The sequence below is a fragment of the Arthrobotrys flagrans genome (genome assembly GCF_004000055.1).
Source record: "Arthrobotrys flagrans strain CBS H-5679 chromosome Unknown unitig_8, whole genome shotgun sequence".
Taxonomy (NCBI): Eukaryota; Fungi; Ascomycota; class Orbiliomycetes; order Orbiliales; family Orbiliaceae; genus Arthrobotrys; species Arthrobotrys flagrans.
The window spans coordinates 4,957,518-4,975,323 of NW_027137553.1; the positions used below are offsets into that span (position 1 = coordinate 4,957,518).

Below are 17,806 nucleotides of genomic sequence, written 5' to 3' on the forward strand. Positions count from 1 at the left end.
CAACCTCTTCTACAAACACTTCAATATCGCCGGGATGTTTCACTTTTTCCCCAGGTTGGGAGAATCGTATTCTGTATCCCCCAAACTCAGCCGTCACTAGAATCTTGGAAACTTGGTTAATACTTCTTCATAAGATTCTTTACATCGTTGTCATGCGATGCTATACCGTTGAGATTATCCTCGTTGTTTTCTTTGGATTCTTCACACGTTCACAATTTCCTGACCACAGTATAAAGCAAAATGTTTAGCTTTCGATGCGCGGGTACTCTTGAAATATCAATGTTATAGTGAGCTCGCTGTTCGGAATTTCTTGTTATCATTACGGAAAGCTTCGGATTCCAACGAGCGCGGGTGTTTTCGTCATAGAAAGGCTATCCAGCAGGTGGTGGGTGCCTGGACCGGGGTGGTTGCTCTACAATTATGGATATATCGCACATCTTACAGTAGTTAGCCCTGGCAGTCGTATACTTCATATCAGGATAGAGAGCTTTTCGTTTGATTAATTCTATGCTTGGCAGAGAATGCAGAGAATACAAAAATAACCTTTTATCCCATGACCTTGAAGAGAGAACACAACTGCAAAAGGAGATACAAAAAAAGTCCATTTTTTGACCTATGTGAACGTCGGAAACGTCCCAGTCATTGAGGATAATGCGTGGTAGCGGTCAGAAACCCATGATAACCCGCTCTCCAAACGCCTAGCCATGATAAGTATGTTAATTATGAAAATCATGAGAATGAAGGAAAGAATTATCCACGAGACCAAAGATTCAACCTAGTTCGTAGAAATACCTAGGGAAACGGCTATAGCACGTGTCACTATTATTGACTCAAAAGACGATAGTGGGTTGTTCAGGATCGTCGAAAGCTCCATCCCCACCATGACCCCCAGGGGCAATTGCCTCTGCGGCGGTTTCAGATGGATCAGCAGTCAAGACCGGAGTTTCGACTTCCCCAACTCGTTTAGTCTTTCGAAGTTCGATGGACCAGTGCTCCTCGACCAACTTGAAAGGGCTGCCTTCACCATCATCGGAAGTCGTCGGGGCAAAGGTATAACCGCGATACTCGCAGTTACGGTATTTGTCACGATGTTCGACGAATGGGAAGTCTTGTGGTGTGAGCCAACGGAGGAATCCAGAGTGGGTAACCTGTCGGTAGAGAAATGACGAATGAGCACTGTCACATCTAACCTGAATGCGTAGGGGAAAGGGACTTACAACCGCGATGACTTTTTCAGGTCGTTCGAACAACCACTTGCGAGCACAAGTGGCGCGAACACCAAGGTTATTACGAGTGTAAAACCCATGAGACTTGGTCAGCCAATCATGGCGCTCGCAGTGGCTGAAGTCCAACAATGGAAATGCCGCTTTGAGTGACTCGACTGGACTGCCAGTATCACAAGGGTTGGGAGACGTCTCTAAGAGTTATGGGTATCTTTAGCCTCTAATTAACTTATGTATAGGAACGTGTTGTCCTTAACCATACCTTGGAATTCCGGGAGGACAGCAAATGGAACTTTTCCCTCACGAAACTCCTTATCGAAGATGAGAAAGGCAGTCTCAAGGGTGCGGAAAAGTGGAGAAACAACAACAAGACCGAGGTCTTGGAAGTCTTTCCATTCACCAGCGGCGAAAGCATCACGGAGACCCTTGACACATTGATCCTTTCCGAGGTCAGTCAGACGTGGATCCGGTTGTTGGAAGTCCTATATACTTTGGTTAGCCTATCGCTTTTCGGTATAACATACATATGTAACTCAGGAGCCCCTACATCCTCAAGATTGTGGGTAGCCTGTCCATGGCGGATCAGGATAACTTTCGTGTTTGGTGCCATAGTTAACAGACAGTAAGAAGCCGAACGAAGAAGATTCTAGTAGGCCCCATTAGCACTGCCCACCGAGCTTTAGAGTCTGCCGGAAGGATCCTTTCCATCAATACGATGCCAAGAATCGAGAGTTATTAACATACTTGTTTGATTGCAGATGGGGTAGCCGAGTTGATGATATGTATGATGCAGGTAGTAGAAGTGGTGAAGAAGAGAAAGAAAAAAATCGAGTTGGTATGATGCCAGAGAATCAGTTACTCGCCCGCAATGGATACGTTGGAGAGCCTCTATTGATAGGCAGAAGGCGTATTCACGTCCTTGCTAAGGCAATTGAGTAATACCCCCAGGCATATATGAGGAATGCAATGTCAAAAGCAATCGCTAGAGAGAGGGTTTAAAGAAAATGAATCGATATTATGCAAATACAGTCTTCTTCTTCTATACATCATATACAATATCAATATCAAATAGGCTGCCAGGAAGCGAGGACAGTTCTAAAATCTTGTGGAGAACAAAATACCACAAGGATTTTGCGTTAGGAACTAAAACGAGCGGCTGTTGGAGAGAGGCGAGAGAGAGAGCGAATCCCGATGTCCAAGAGTTCAAGGGCAACCCAAACGCTGCGGGCACTGGTTCCTGGTACCTGGAGCCAGACGGTTGTCGTAAGGGGACAAGGGAGTTGACGACACCTTTATATTCTTGGAAATTCAGGAGTAGCTGGCTTTGGAAGACTGCAGCCCAATCGGCTACCCCAGATTTCGAAACCCCCACGAGATAGGTAGCTCAGGGTCGTGTGTTCTGATTGCTAATTTGGTATTTCCTCCGTCTCAAATTAATAATTCGGGCTAGGGAGGAGCTTGCCAGGTGAGATAGTGATCACGAGAGCATAGCTTAGGGTCTTAGTTTTCGAAGGTGCGCAAATAGGAAACATCCATCCTCGATTCTTCGGGAAGTATTCAGGGCCACTATGGGCAATAAAAAATTGTGGATAAAAAAAAAAGCGGGAAATTTTTTTTTCAGATTTCATTCCCCGTGCATTAGCTAAAGGCCCTTACTATTCAAAATCAAGGAATAGAACCCCGCCTTGCATCACAGACTTTCGGTTTGCCGTTACGTTTACGGAGTGTGCCTGTCGGGATAGGACGACAATTTTTCGGACCGATTCTCCCTTCCTTTCCGAACTAGGGCTAGTCCCTGTCCATCAATGGCCACGCACGCATGTAGCAAACTTGCCAGATCCCGAACACTTGGCCAAGGCTTCTAGATTCGACACAAAATGACCGAGCACACTAATATATCGACGACGAGATATTGCAGAATCGAGTGTTTCTCGGGACGTACCGACCCGTCATAAGAAGTGCTTGTTATTTTCCCTGACATTATCATTCTTTTGTGTAACGTAACCCAAACTTCGCCGCTTTCGGAAGCTCGTCACACCATGAATCCAGCTTTAAACTACAACATCCGCAACACTAATGTGGAGTTCAGGAGAAATGATTTACAAACGAAATTTAGTATGTATTTTTGACCCCGGAGCAAACATTTCACTAGTATGCTATTGCAAGATCCATAATTTAAACCTTTCTCTATGAGCTTCATTTTTTGTAAGCATCAATACCATTTCCCAGATAAAACCGTTGAACATCTAAAGAAACATGGAATCGATAAGTATGAAAACAGTCCATGGATCCACTGGAATTTGTAGAATCACCATAAACATCACATAGTATCGCCAAGTAGTATCTCGAACATCTTAATTTGCATAATATAATTTGTATAATATAATATTTTGTCGCAATTAATTATCATACCGTTGTCGACGTCTAAACCTGCGGACTTAGATTACAGAACGCAGTTAGACTGGTATACGAGATCTCGAGACTAGGCAATTCGTTGGCGGGACTCTGCAAGGATGTCATACTACATCGAAGATAATATATCTACATCATGGCCATCCTGATCACATAGTTCCAGATGAAGGCCTTCGCGGCTTATCAAAAGGCGAATCACTATAAAGTAATCCGATATATCCTTGAAAATAGAAAAAAAAGTGGTTTTAGCTGAGCTAGGCACGACACCAGTTCTAGGTATAGATCTACACACTGTTTTTTTATATTTTTATTCTCCATCGTCCGTTCCGAATTCCGAGCCCAAAATACCAGCTATGCACTGAGAGGCACTTGGGACCGAGACTAGGTCATGCATATGCACAAATAACTTACCCGGCCCCGTCTTATTGCATCTACAAAATACTTGGCATGTCCTTGCATAGCGATTCTAACGGGTCTTAAAGGCTAAACTTAATTAGAATAGAGGGGACGGTGTCTTTGTACTTGGCGAAGTTAACTATCCGTTATACGGCGGGAGTTGACCATACGCGGATACGGCCTCGGCGAATTCAAGTAACCTACGCAGTCGAGACTTAGATCTAGAAAAACAAACCATTTAGATACCAAACTCAAGAACTTCATTCTCAGCTTTAACAGAGTTGTCCAGTTTACGGGACAATAGTAAGCTGGAAATCAATGATTCTGGGAACGAATCACGCCGTTACTTAGCACTTCATGACGGTCCCTTCTCGTTATGGACAGGCACGACACAATCTAGACGCACATCTACACCCGCTAGCCGCTGCTTCCTTAGGTTAGTCTACGAGATTGATACGAATAAGTTACTAGACCGGGTTTCTTTGTTTGTGATGTCAAACATCGTCCTAGCAAGAACTCAAGTTAGCACACGCACACGGCTCTTCTATTATCACATGCCTGGGAGTAGTCTGAACAATGTTAGTCAATTTAATTCTATATCAATTCGTAGATAATAATGCACATGGAATAGTACCTTCGCTCCCTAGTGAAAACAATTCCCTTCGGATTCGCGAGTTGATCAGGGTTGAGGGATAATCCCCGTACTTGTGGCGCTTCAACGCCGGTGCCGCTCTCGACTGCGACTTCGGTGTCTCCGTCGGTCTCGATCCCGATCATCATACTCGGAAGAACGGTGTTTTCGATCGTAGTCCCTACTGCTATCTTTATCTTTATATCTATCTCGGTCCCTCCTGTCGCGTGACCGTTCGCGATAGCTATCTCTGTATTTGTCCCTATCCCGGCCCTTATCTCTATCCCGCCTTTCGCGATCCCTTTCGTCATCTCGATACCTTTCACGGTCACGTTTCGACTGGGAACTCTCTTTGTCGTCTCGATAGTCTCGGTCTCTCCTGTCCGACCGATTCTTATCGTCTCGGCCCCTCCAGTCTTTTTCCACATCCTTCTTTGCCAGGCCTTTGTTTGATTCCTCTTCTACCCTGTTTCCACTTTTATCCACCAAAGTGATAGGTAAGTATGTTTTATCAACCTTTTGTCGACCTTTCTTGTCGCCTTTACCCCAGGCTCCTATTTCTTCTGCCCCGAGACCTTTAGCACCTATACCTAAGAATGCGGCTCGTTTTTCAACAATCCTAGGTTTATTTCCTGTGCTTCCAGACTTTCCGATAGATTCACCTTCTTTCCAACCCATGCCTCTGAGTAAAGCCGCTCCAAACTCTTCCACAGGCACGGCAGTGTATTCTTCGAGTGTCGCGGCGTCCGGTCGCGACGCAACATCGGCTCGATATGCGTCATCTTCATTCTGAACAAATATTCGATCGTCCGCCACATTCCCTGAAGCAGCCGGTATCGTCAAGGTACTTGCTTTGGCTTTATCTCCAGCCAGTAAGGCTTCCATTGCAAGCTGATCCTCCGACTTTTCGACCTCGGTCGCCTCTTCGCCTTCAGCATCCTCATCTTTAGCATCTGACATCGCGACATCTCCTTCGGCGATAGTCATCCCGGCCGTCGATCTCTCCACAAATTGGAGACCAACTTTCATCGGCTCATCTCCAATGATGTCTCGTGTGTCAACGGGTTGTCCATTTTTTTGGGCTGTTGCCTCTGGAGGCAGGTATATCCCTTTCTTCTTCCGACTTTCAGCCCGCCAATCCTTATTCTTCAAAGCTGGTATGACCAAAGCCTTCACTTCTTTCTCTCCCTCGGCTGTGACCGCTCCTTTACTCCCAAAACCTGTAACCAGCTGTACTTTATCTCGGTGGTCGTCTTCATGGGCGTCATCATCCTCACCATCGGAAAGAGCCGGTCCACGTTTATTTCCAGGCTTGGAAAAAGCAGATACAACAGGCGTAGGTTTTTTGGCCGTGGTCGCAGACCCACCGGTAGGTCTTTTCGAACCGAGAGAAATCGAGAATACACTCTTAGGAGGTGGATCCATTGTCAGAATGGTATAGCAATGAACGTGACACCTCGGAAATCTGTTGTTTCGTGCGTGCGTGTAGACGTGTCCTGACGATCAAGGTCCAAGAATATATTTGCGATGTAACGTTATGCCGGCGGATAGGTATCAATTAGATCACAACGCCAAAAGGACTCTTCCTAGGTAGGAGGAGGCTTCCTTGGAAGCAGGGAAAGGGTTGTGTAAGCTTTCGGGTTATCTGGTCGGTGGTGGTAGTGTCGTGGTTGATGAGAAGGGAATTTGGGGCGAGGGTGGTGAGTCGATATGCTGGGTTGTTTGCGAGAGCGACGTTTGGCCTTTCCGTTTTGGACCCAGAAGTCTTGGCATATAAAATCAAGGAAATGCAGGATTCGAGCTTGCGGAAAGCTTCCTAAATTTCAAGGCATGCGCAGGAAACGTAATCCCGTTAAGTAACTCGAGTACCAGGCGTTTAATCGAGTGGGGAATCCTTTTTTATGGAGATCATGTTAGTCTCGAGACGGAGTGATAAACCGTTAACCGTAGAAGGCGTATAAACGACGACCGTTGACTTAGTGCCACACGAAAGCTACTGCAAGCCATAGTGGAGCTCGTTTTTCTCCAAAATATTAAAGTGTCTGTAAATGCTGCTACATTAGCTTGTGATCGGAAATAAAAAAACAAGTTTGAGGTAAGATTTCCTTTCGAAATCCAGGTACCAGGGACCAAGAGCCACTTATATCATGACGCAGCTATGATTACGGTTATTGGTGAGATTAAGTGGAATCTGTATCTCCCAATGCATGTGCGCTACCAGATTTAGGCCCTTGGAAACATTCCTGGTTTCTTCCCAGCCTGTGGGGAATATAACGGCGGACCCCAGAATTAACACATCGCGAGTACTTGAAAGCATATGATTGTTATTATGAATTCGCAGACCAAACAAACGGACAAAATTTTAAAGTTTACTGTACTGTCTCATGAGCAGTAACATAGTATGCACTTGTTTCTTGGTGATGGGACACATAATCTACTGCATGATGTGGTTTAAAGTCTCAGGTCATGCATGTTCCAAGCATTTCAAGTGCAACGATCTCAAGGAAGTTTATGACGAAATATCCGCCTCGGTTGAATCTAGTTTGTTGCTTAGCTTAGCATTGGCATCCAACTGGTTAGTTCGAAAAGTCCACTAGCCAAAGACATACATCCCCCTCGAAACATACGCAACGGCTTGATCCAAGAAATTTGAACGAAATTATTCCTCCCCCCGTCTTCAGTGTAGCCGAGCCGCTGAGGAAAATTTTTGATCAAGGGCGACACAGAGAAATAATATGCGTGGTGTTGGTCGCGCCAGATTTCAATCCCGGGAATTTCACGATGCCGATTTGCTCTCAAACAGCAAAGCCCGCATCAACCGCATCCGCCTCAAACAACGCATTTCACACCAAAACCAGTAAGGGAGCCTTGTAGATGATGAGTCTCTGCCTTGGTTTTAAGATGCATTTTGTAGTGTATGAGTGGACGGTATGTCAAAGCGTGCATCTCGGTTTCAAAAGGTTTTCCAAGGCACTGTCAAATTTTCAAACAAGGTATCAGTGGCCCACTAAACATTCCCAATTGACGATCACCTTCGGTAGGGTTTTTAAAGCCAGGCTTTTGACTTTGTGCCCAAATTTTTCAGATATCGAAATCCAATTCACAAAGTGTCATATTGTAATGAAGCAGGTTTTCTATCGACTCTTTGTGTTGCATTCTACATTTCCAACACACCGTTGGCCAGGCCTAGGTGTCTGTACAACCACAAAAGATGCATATCTTAACTTCTGCTCCAACAGTTCCCCTGTCCTCTTGTGGGTAAAAGTAGTTTGGTCAATGTGTGAGCTCGCAGGGACCATTTACAGAGCCCTGCAAGAGACTGCAGTACTGCAGGGCCTTCGAGGGACCAGACCTTTTTAGAAAATCCTCGCCCATGGTGCATAGCCATGGTGTGAATAAAGTTACAGAAGGATCGTCATTGATTAAAATGTCGAGCTTCCCTTCCCACTGACAGCAAGGAGCCAATCAGGGATAGCACCCTTCTTGCATTTCCATGAGCACCTAATCTTTCCTCCAGTAGGTACTAATCACTGTCCCGCCCGTTAGCAGAACATCCCTAGACGCACATCTTTCCACCCTCTGCAGCCGTTCTTGTCGCTCTGCAGCTGCAGAAGCTTCTAGCCTGACCCCTCAGACATGCTAGTAGCATCCCTATACCAGTAGGATTGGAGAATTTTAATGTCCGTGGCGGTGTTGCAATTGGGAAAGCCACGCACAATCGAAGGTGACCTTCCCCTTCCCTTCGAGCTGATATTGAAATTCCACCGAATATACTTCAGCGTTCCGCATTTGCATGAGCCTTTATCTTGCAATATTCGTGTAGCTGACTAACGGGTTCCAAAAGGGCTACGTACTAGGTAGGTTTAGCATTTAGTTATCAAAGAACATTGAGAAAAGGGAAAAAGTGAGGAAAGGGTTGGACGCAAGTATCGCATGACTTTATAGTGACGGGCTTGAGAGTAAAATCCGAAATTGACCCCGTTAACTGGCTACAGAACCCATGCAGCGAATGATCTTCCAGTGCTTTTTGATCTGTTCGCTTTGGAAGTCTTGTCATTTGGGGCAAAGGAACAACGTGGGGTGATGGAATCTTTCTAACTCAGAAATTCGAAGATACTTTGGCACTTTCAACTCCTCGAAAACGAACAGTAGCTTCAACTAGACACCGATCAGAGGTTCAGATCCAAACACATTCCTTTAGTCTTTCAAACTCTCCTGGTGGCCAGAAGGCACCTTAATCTCTTGTGGTTGTGGTACAATAAAAACCCCGCAACTGGCCACCCACCCAATCCCACGTATAGCCAACTAAACTCCTCAGATCCTTACATCCAGCCCGAAGACCACATGGCAAGGAAAGAAGTAAATTTTTTCGCAGGAAACAAGATATGGTACTTTCGTCATGTCGAGACACTTTCGTATCCAAAGGAGGTATTGCGTTGAAGAGAGGTTGGGGCCGATGCAGATTGTATCTACGGTAAAAGATCGACTCTTTGGCAGGCCTCTAATCGGTCGATTCGACTACTTATCAAACTTTGAGGACGAGGGTTACCATTCGGAGACAACTAACCAGGTCTTGGAAGGAAAAATATTTTCTCATAAAGATCAGAGACAGTCGGGATGTCGATAATGCAGCCACCGATGGCAGACGTGGGCTCCGAGAGACACGAAAATTGTGGCGGACCTACGGAATTAGCTAGCCATAAGGATTGATCTGCCCGAACAAAAGAGGGGACCTTGCAACGACAACCCTCTCTTCATTCGATTGGCATAGACAGTCGACTTCGACACGGACGTACATTATATCTGAGCGGCAAATAAAATCGATTCAAGAGGTATAACCAACGTTCAATAGTCTATATCAAAGTTAGAGAGTCCTCAGTACCCAAAACTTAAATCGACTCCACCACGAGGACTAATAGCCAACCCATGCTCCGATTCAGGTGAGAGGGTCCTTGCTAGTCTTTAACCAAATTCTGAACCCAACCGTCGTGTACCACCATTAACCTTTGGGGGCCAGAATGATTTAATTGTATTGACCAAGAAATACAAAATTACATGTACGCCCAGGAATCATTTGTCATTTCAACCATTTGCTACAAACAAATCAAAATCGCGATAACTTGGTTGCTCAGCTTTCGTTTTCGCAGCGACACGAATCTCGATATTTTGTGTCTGGATGGGATTCTCATTGTTAGAAAAAGGGGAAAGGTGAATTACCATTTCAAACAAGTGGCGAAATTTTGGCCCAGGTGGGGCCTAAAACATTGCGCTAGCCGCGCCCTTGCTCAACAAGAAAACCCGACTGTTCAGGAATCGAAAATCAAAATACAGAAGTCAGAAAAGAAGAAATTCCTCGCCAGGGAAAAATGTTGGCCGGTTGGAAGGCTGAAAAGACGATCACACCAATAATATACAGCCTTGCAGAAAAAACCTATGGGTAACATCCCAATCCAAGACGAAGAGAATGTTAATCCTAGCCAATGGACTCAAAAATAAAAAGTGATTGCTTCTGATACCAGATAGAGCTATAAGTAGTTTCAACTGATACATAAACTCTACAGGAAAGCTCCGATAAAAAAGCCAAGAGAAACAAATTCTCAAAAGATTTATCAACATGGAAGTTTCAAAATGCAAACCGGTTCCCTCTTTCTTCGGTTCGCGGACAACAATAATACCGTTAATAATCTCCAAAATCCAGACCTTTTCAAATGCAAGCCCCACGATATTGTTACAAAGTAAGATGCTACCAAAAAATAGGCACGAAAAGTATATACATCTGATGCCCTAGGTACAAATAGTTCCAATAATTTAGTAAAAGGACAAGCATTACTTACAAGCGAAACTTTAGCTCCAAAAACGCCGTTATAAATTTCAAATACGGGTGTGTCTCAAGTCTTTCTGGGTGAAATGACTCTCATTCTCCAACATAAGTTTTCCAGCGGAAAGGGTCAGCCAAAGGCGGCGAAGAGGAAAACCGGGAAAGAAATTGGCATGCAATTTCCCTTCTTACAGAAGATGGGATTCTTGAGATTGCGGTGTGGCAGGGTTCAATCTGGCTCCTTCTCTTTCTTTTGAGCTAAGATTTTCCTTTTAGTCGGGGTGTGCTGCGCTGCACGACATGGATTGTCGAGGTGAGCACATCCCGATTAGAGATACAGTACGCAGCCCTCGACCTCTCTAGCGCGGGGTCTTAAAAGAACCCGGTGTGCCCGTTTCCTCCATTAACTAGAATGCGAAAGTTTGATCGAGGAAACATTCAAAATGCTGAAGGAAAGCATGCCTTGCGCCACAAAAAATCTGTTTGGACGGGAAAAGAGCCAAAAAAAAAAAAAAAAAAAAAAAGACCTTGCGTTTCTTCCATACATTATTCGAACGGCTAAAATACTTAGTAAGTGAGTGCCTTTCCTTAAGAAAAAACTAGAATCCGTTTCTGTTGTTGAAGTGGTAAATAAGATCGAGGATATATTCCCTCTCTGTACTTTTTCATTATGCCTGGTAACATTTGGTTTTGCGTTACCGACGGTTTAATTCTGTCAGCATTAACAATAACATCTCTTTCGCCATTAATAACAGCCATTGCCTAAAAAATAGGTTGGTGGGCTTGGATAGTCACGAGTGGTCCGCTCCATCGCCGCCTCTCCGAGGGGGGTCTTGCATTGTTTGTTCTGCAAGTGATGGGAGTTGGCTACGAGGCGAGGAGGACGTTGACCCGTGCCCTGGATATCCAGTACCGCTTCCCGGACCACCCCCACCACTTCCACCCATATCTCTCGTTGGCCGTTGAGTAAAGTAACTCGACGAACCTCCCTGTGACGGACTTGGGCCTCGCAAAGGAGGTAGCGCTCGGAGGGAATTATGCGTATGCATTTGACGGCCGTCCCCGTCTGAGGACGTTGTTGATGTCAGCGATGGTACTGAAGAGCTACGGCTGCTCATCGAATTCTGCGTGGACAGGGTATCCGACGGATGCAATGCGGGTCGTTGTTGTGTATATGACATACCCGATATACTGCCTGATCTTCTCGGATTTTGAGATGGCGAGTCGCCAGGCGATGGCTGTCCTCTCGAATACGATAACACTTGTTGTATATGCGGCGGTTGCTGATTGATTTTGGGCAGCTGCATCAACCCCGGTCCCTGGTCGAAGGTTTCAGGGTGCCCCCCTCCATGCGGTGGGTGTGTTCGAGTCGGTTCATAAAAATGCCCATGGTTCGATCGGCCGGGGCTATCACGGAAAGGCAGCATGACGGATTCAGGTGGTCCAGACTGATACTGCCGAAGGCTATGATTACTGGCTGTTGACGCAGCATCTGAAAAAGCGATAGGGCTAACCATTTGAGAAGCTGGAGTAGACGGTTGGGTGAATGGCGAGTGATACGACTCTCGTCTTCCATGCTGAGAAGAATATTGGCCTATAGCCATGCTCGTCGGTTGTGGGTAACTTGGACTTCCCGACGCATCTTGTTGTTGCTGTGTTCGAGATTGATTCGGCTGAGGAACCTGTCCTCCAGTGGATGTGATACTAGAACCAGGTAAGGAACTATGCGTGGAACCTTGGGATGGAAGGCTTTCTAACTTGGGCCGTTTCCGAGGTATATCAGCCGTAGGATTGAATGATGCTTCTATCAAAAGCCTTGCGTAAGGTTAAATTGAAACCAAGGACCTTAATGTCAGGTGTCGGAGGCGGCATTCGAACTTACCCCCAGCCTCTTTTGCGGCTTCTTTGCTTTTGAACTCGAGTAGGTACTGTGAATACTCTTTAAACTGGTCTGTCTTCTTATACGCAGCTAATTCCTGATTGTAGCGGTCTTTCATGACACCAGCCCTATATTCATACTCTTCTTTCTGCTCGGGAGGTAGCACCTTCCACCGCTCTCCGACTAGACGGGCTATCTCGGTGAACGAGAGATTTTGGCCTTTGAGTTCTTCGCGGACATCTGTTCAGGAAATTCGTATCAATTGGTTAGTATCTTTTCCACGTGGCTAAGGCCCCGCGCATACAACCATGAGGCTATAATCGTGGGATAAACATGCTTAGACAACTCACTATTAGCGAACATCACGTATGCAGATGGTGGCTTTTCCGGCGCGTTTTCATCAGGCTAGTTTACCCATCAGTCTATTCTGTCCATGGATTCATAGAAGTCGGCAGGTGTCGATATTCTTACCCGAGGATGTCGACGGTACTTTCGCTTCGTCTGAACTACCCCTTTATAGTCAGGCCTGAAACCCCGCGGCGAGGAATTGTCGTCAGGTTCATCACTGGGGTCCTCCGAAAATGGTTGCGGGCAAAGCCATGGAATCGGTTCGTGTTCTGGTATACCTCTATCCCGTGCTATAGCTCTTTGAAGGACCTTTGGTAACCGGAAGAATTGATACTAGTCAGAAAAAAATATGTCTCGACAAATGTCAATGCTACCATCACAGCCCATCAGGCCAAGTGTGGGCAAAAGTACTCAATACCATTCGACAATTGCGAAAACGACTGATACCGTTCAAGTTTCGATCAAAAGCGGGAAACGGGAGGCATGAAACAATTGGGTACAAGCTACTTACCCGACGATGCCCTAGTTTAAACCCCATATACGCTCTGTGCAGGGACAATATTGTTAGGGAGTTGTCTCGGGAAAACATTTCCAGCCAATTGCGACGCAGCGGACAGAGTCGACATGAGGCAGCGGGGGGGTAAAGATCACACTCACAAATCCGTCTCTTGGATATCCAAAATAGTATCCCACCGATCAAAGCCTTCCTCGATGAGGCGCCCTAGGTACTGGGACAATCCAAGTCTATCGAGGATTTCCCTGAGTTCCGACATGCAAAAGACTCTGGCCGATAAACGGCGAACAATTCTTGACAGACCAGGGAGAAGTGGGAAAAAAAAATTAATCTTATGATGAGAATGTCTTGTTGTACTCACACCAGAGGTTGGGCAAATTTATACAACAGGGAGGAGCTTGCAGTATTTGGTTGTTCCAGGTCAACCTGAAAGCGTTTGAGTGGACAAGAGTTGCGCCTTCCCAAAATCTGGAGAAGAAATATTTAGTTCGTTCGTCCCAATCCGCAAAAGAAGCTTAGCATTGGCCGACCAGTCGGTAATCCGAAGGCTGAACGAAAAAAAAAGAAATGTGAAATCAACCGTGTTTGTCGAAATTGCGGCGTTGAAGTCCTTCTCTGGGGCGAAGGTCTTGATAATTGATAACATTACAGCCAAGGGATCGGATCCAGGTCGAGACGGTCAACGTGGGTGAAAAATGCAAATGAGAAATTTCGACAGAAAGGAATGCCCCCTCCTACACACCACGGAACGGACCAACCAGGTGCAGAAGGCTAAATGCAGCTATTGTAGACGTCGCAAAATCTAATTCGAGAACATCTAAGACCGTCGATAACCAATGTTCACCTGCTTAAGGGAGCGCTGAGCTAACGGCCCCATAACCAAGCTATAGGTGTCAACAAGTCTGTAGGCGGAGCTGGTGGGGGTTTGGTTTGTTAAGCTGCGCTTCGGCTTTGAGTATTTGGGCACGACAATTCCAAACCCAGGGCTTTGTCCGATTCGATTCTCCTTCTCTTCATTTACCTCTCGACGGGTTATGGTAGAGACTGGATTAGAGGCTGCACTTTTTCCCTTACAATCTTCCCCAAGACTAAAAAGGACACTTTCGATAACTTCCACAACAGGCTGAGGCAATCAAAATCGGATGTCGATACCAGTTGATGATGTTAGGCGGTGAGATGACGTTTAAATGGTTGGCTGTACTTCGGACGGAAATCGTCTGTTCACAAGGGAAATTATGTTCAAGCAAAGCAATAATACGTGGTGTGTGTCGTCCTAACCTCTGGCCCCTCTTCTTCATCCACTTCCGTTTTAGACTTGATAAATTTCTTCTTTGAAAAGGCTCGACTCGACCTTTAAAGCCTTGTTAGCCACTGCGCTGGTGCACTCCCTACAGAACGTTTAGGAAACGGCTGTCGTTGGATCAAATTGCGAAGATGTGTGGCCCTTGCCTAGTCGTATCGACACCGCCGCCGCTTCGAAGCTCCAGTCAGAGGTAAAATAAAAAATTAAAAAATATCGTACTCTGTAGTTTTTTGCTCCTCAAAATCCTAGCGACTTTGAAGAAATTCGGTTATCTCATGCAAGCTGTGCAAGTGTCGCCGCCGCTCCCCAACGAAAAGCAGAATTTAAGCTGTACGGTTCCACGAGCTCGAGGATCTAGGATCTTCAGGTAAGATGTTTTCCTCCGAAAGAGATCTGGTTGTTCCTTTGTCAAGTACCTTTTCGGGTGCATAAATGGCCCTTGGCGAATGGTATTTCAGTTCACTCACAGGACCAGAAGGCGATCTGAATGCTAATCAGCTCCGCTTCTCTGGTCTTAATTAAATCAGAAAAATTGTTTTTTTGGGGAGACCAAGTATATGTAGTTAAAAAGTCAGGGTGCTGGCCGCCTCAATTGAGTTTAGGTCACAACTTTTTTTTTTTTTTTTTTTTTTTTTTTCCTGGCTGCGCAACCCATAACTTATCAGTTTCTAGCTCATACAGCTTATACTGGAACTAGATATACGGAAAGAAGCTGAACCGCCATGGAAGTTCTCTAATTACTGAGTGGACCCGACATTGGATAGGTAAAACCGCTACTTTTGCCAAGGGAAAAAGATGGAAGCAAAGAAGAAAAAAAGAATGCTTCGTGATGACTTTTTTTTGCCTGACTTCACAGGGTAAAAAGGCGCGATACCTCGGGAAGTTCTGAGACCCTCACTCGGAGTCGCAACCGGCCAAGCTAACGAAAGTTACCAAGACCTATTCTCCGTCGAGGAAGCGCGAGCTTGATCCGTCCCTTTTCCACAATGTGGGGTCTCTCTAGCCACAAGAATAACTCAACCTAGACATCAAGATCACGAGGTATTTCGAACACTCTAACTTCAGGAGAAACCTAACGACAATATCATATCGCCAGGCACATATATGTGTTCAATATGTAGGAATGTATGTACGCAGATACGTACGTATACATGCCCCTAGGTGCTATACCTAAAGTGGATTGCACACCATTAATTGGGAATTCATACAGAAACGGAGGGTACAAGGTCAGCCACGATACAGGATCGCTGCCCTATGAGCCCACTCCAGGTTGCAACTTTCAAATCCGAAGCTTCGTGGGACTCTAGCTACAAAGCAAGAGTAGCCGGCCGACCATTCCAAAAAGAAACATGCGTTTGGGTGATAGTTTCAATAATGCAGCCCAGAATGCATTAGTTATGTAGATCGACTCGAGAGGGAAATCATGGAGCATGCGATACTTTTCGAGATGGGGTTTCGAATTCCGCCAAATTCCCCTGGAGCCCTCAAGGTTTCCGCTAATTTGAGACGAAGACTACATATGTACATAGGAGTATGCAATCGTCTTCTGATCCCAAAATCGCATTCTGAGAAGAGAGACATATGAAGGACGACCGTCAGTGTTAGGCTGCCACGATCGGGTATTTCGCCTGCAATCTTCGTTTGTGGAGCCTCTGCGGGATCTTGCTTTCTCCTCGGATTGGGGTCGGGCTATCGCAGGCTTCATTCGACCTCCAACCCGAAGAAACAAAAAAACGTGGTCCGTGAATGCATGTCTGTCAATGGGAGTGTCGATCACTTAAACCCTTTTCACAGGAAGACCCAGAGCCGCCAAGTTATTTGTTAATAGCTCAGGTAAAAAGTGGAGGGTGGGGCGAAGCCATTGGGCTGGGAAGGAAGTCCCCTTCACTTCAAGGGAGGGGCACAAGCCACCAGACTGACCAGAAAACTTATGTAACATACAAGCCCTTTAGCAATTTTGACATAACTTTGTTCTTTTCACCTGGGATGTTGTCAAACCGTGCATTACCCGAGGCCGTGTGCATTATGACGGTAGCTATGACGTAGCCTTTATATCCTAGTCCTAGTTAATTCAAAAGAAGAAATTATCCGCGTTGGGAACAAGTGACAGCAGGTCAACCGGTTTTGCGGTTGGGCGCCGTTTAAGTACTTTGCTTACCGAGGTACAGTACCTACATATATGGAAGTACACAACTGTCTCATTTCAACAATGATCGGGAATGTACGAAATACGGGGTATAACATTCTGGAAAAAACGATGAGCGGAAGGTGTAGAAGGTGCAATTCTCACGATATCGATATCGTGGAAAGCGGGTCTGGGCCCGGTTCAATCAGATTCCCTCTGCAGGTTCTGTCACTTTACTTGCCGCTCGGGTCGCCCATACCCAATAATTCTGTCTGCTCTCGGGGCGAAGGAAGGTAGAGGCAATTCGCAACGACGCCCAAAAATCCGCCAGTGCCCGTCCCAACTGCCAACTTCTCTGCGGCATTTCTCTCGACCACTAGATAGCTCAGGATATACTTCCCGCCAATAAGGCTCTGTTATTGCAGACCAGAGTTGAGAGACAAGTCTTAAATCGAAACTTTATATCGCATATTCCCGCGCTAGATAATTGCAGCCCTTGCCCCAAATATTATCTTGGTATTTTAGAATCGGAGGAAAAGGAAACCCATATTCCAGAAAGGTGGGGCAATATGAATCTACGGACCTGAAATACTTCTGGTCTGTACACAGTAATACTCTCTCATATCTTTAGACACAGACAGAGACACACAGACACACACGATGCGGACTCTGTTACGTATCCAATCAATGGTGTGAAGGGACAGTTGAAAGCGGAACATATCCCAGGACTTGTTGGCACGAATCTGCACGAGACTAAGACCCATGATGAAGTCAAGTCGACTGCTGCACGAACAAGGCATCTTGCAAGTTATTTATGCTTTGAACTCTGGTGATTACCGAAATATAATGCGAGGCCCAATATCAACCTGCATATTGTTAACGTCCTAGTCGGATTGAAGAATTGATCGAACACATTGGGAAACGGGGGGAAAAAAAGGCAAGGAGAGAGAGCAAAATTATCAATGGTATGGACGATTTGCTTTTTCGTTTAAAGCTTCCCACCCCAAGCTCTGGTTCCTTCCCATGTCTGACATCCGGAACGAAGAGAAGCTCTTTTATGTTCTCACATTTGCATTCTCCGTTCTTCCATCGCGAAGTGGGTAACAATTTAGGCTGGAAGAAGGAGTTGGAACTTGGGAATTCGGGTGTTTCAAGGC

General features: G+C 45.7%; 4 protein-coding genes across 5 annotated transcripts; 1 reads left to right on the plus strand and 3 right to left on the minus strand.

Annotated features, from left to right (window-relative positions):
* Positions 1-830: 830 nt before the first annotated feature.
* Positions 831-1,833, minus strand: DFL_007927 (uncharacterized protein; the record flags this gene model as incomplete). Its single annotated transcript, XM_067637583.1, has 4 exons — positions 831-1,148; positions 1,218-1,417; positions 1,486-1,705; positions 1,771-1,833. The coding sequence occupies 4 exons, from the start codon at positions 1,831-1,833 to the stop codon at positions 831-833; spliced, it is 801 nt and encodes a 266-aa protein (XP_067489085.1).
* A 2,748-nt stretch (positions 1,834-4,581) lies between these two features.
* On the minus strand, positions 4,582-6,087 carry DFL_007928 (uncharacterized protein; the record flags this gene model as incomplete). Its single annotated transcript, XM_067637584.1, has 3 exons — positions 4,582-4,600; positions 4,666-4,768; positions 4,848-6,087. 3 exons carry the CDS (start codon positions 6,085-6,087, stop codon positions 4,582-4,584), a joined length of 1,362 nt encoding a protein of 453 aa, XP_067489086.1.
* A 4,039-nt stretch (positions 6,088-10,126) lies between these two features.
* DFL_007929 (uncharacterized protein) lies at positions 10,127-10,530 on the plus strand (the record flags this gene model as incomplete). The annotated part of the gene is made up of 3 exons (XM_067637585.1): positions 10,127-10,161; positions 10,224-10,397; positions 10,461-10,530. 3 exons carry the CDS (start codon positions 10,127-10,129, stop codon positions 10,528-10,530), a joined length of 279 nt encoding a protein of 92 aa, XP_067489087.1.
* A 741-nt stretch (positions 10,531-11,271) lies between these two features.
* DFL_007930 (uncharacterized protein) lies at positions 11,272-13,480 on the minus strand (the record flags this gene model as incomplete). Of its 2 annotated transcripts, none has more annotated exons than XM_067637588.1 (8): positions 11,272-11,928; positions 11,995-12,184; positions 12,239-12,284; positions 12,363-12,599; positions 12,710-12,764; positions 12,831-13,016; positions 13,219-13,252; positions 13,365-13,480. In XM_067637588.1, 8 exons carry the CDS (start codon positions 13,478-13,480, stop codon positions 11,272-11,274), a joined length of 1,521 nt encoding a protein of 506 aa, XP_067489089.1. The 2 variants fall into 2 exon arrangements, with proteins under 2 accessions (XP_067489089.1, XP_067489088.1); XM_067637587.1 differs by having other exon boundaries at positions 11,272-11,934.
* Between the last annotated feature and the right edge of the window lie 4,326 nt (positions 13,481-17,806).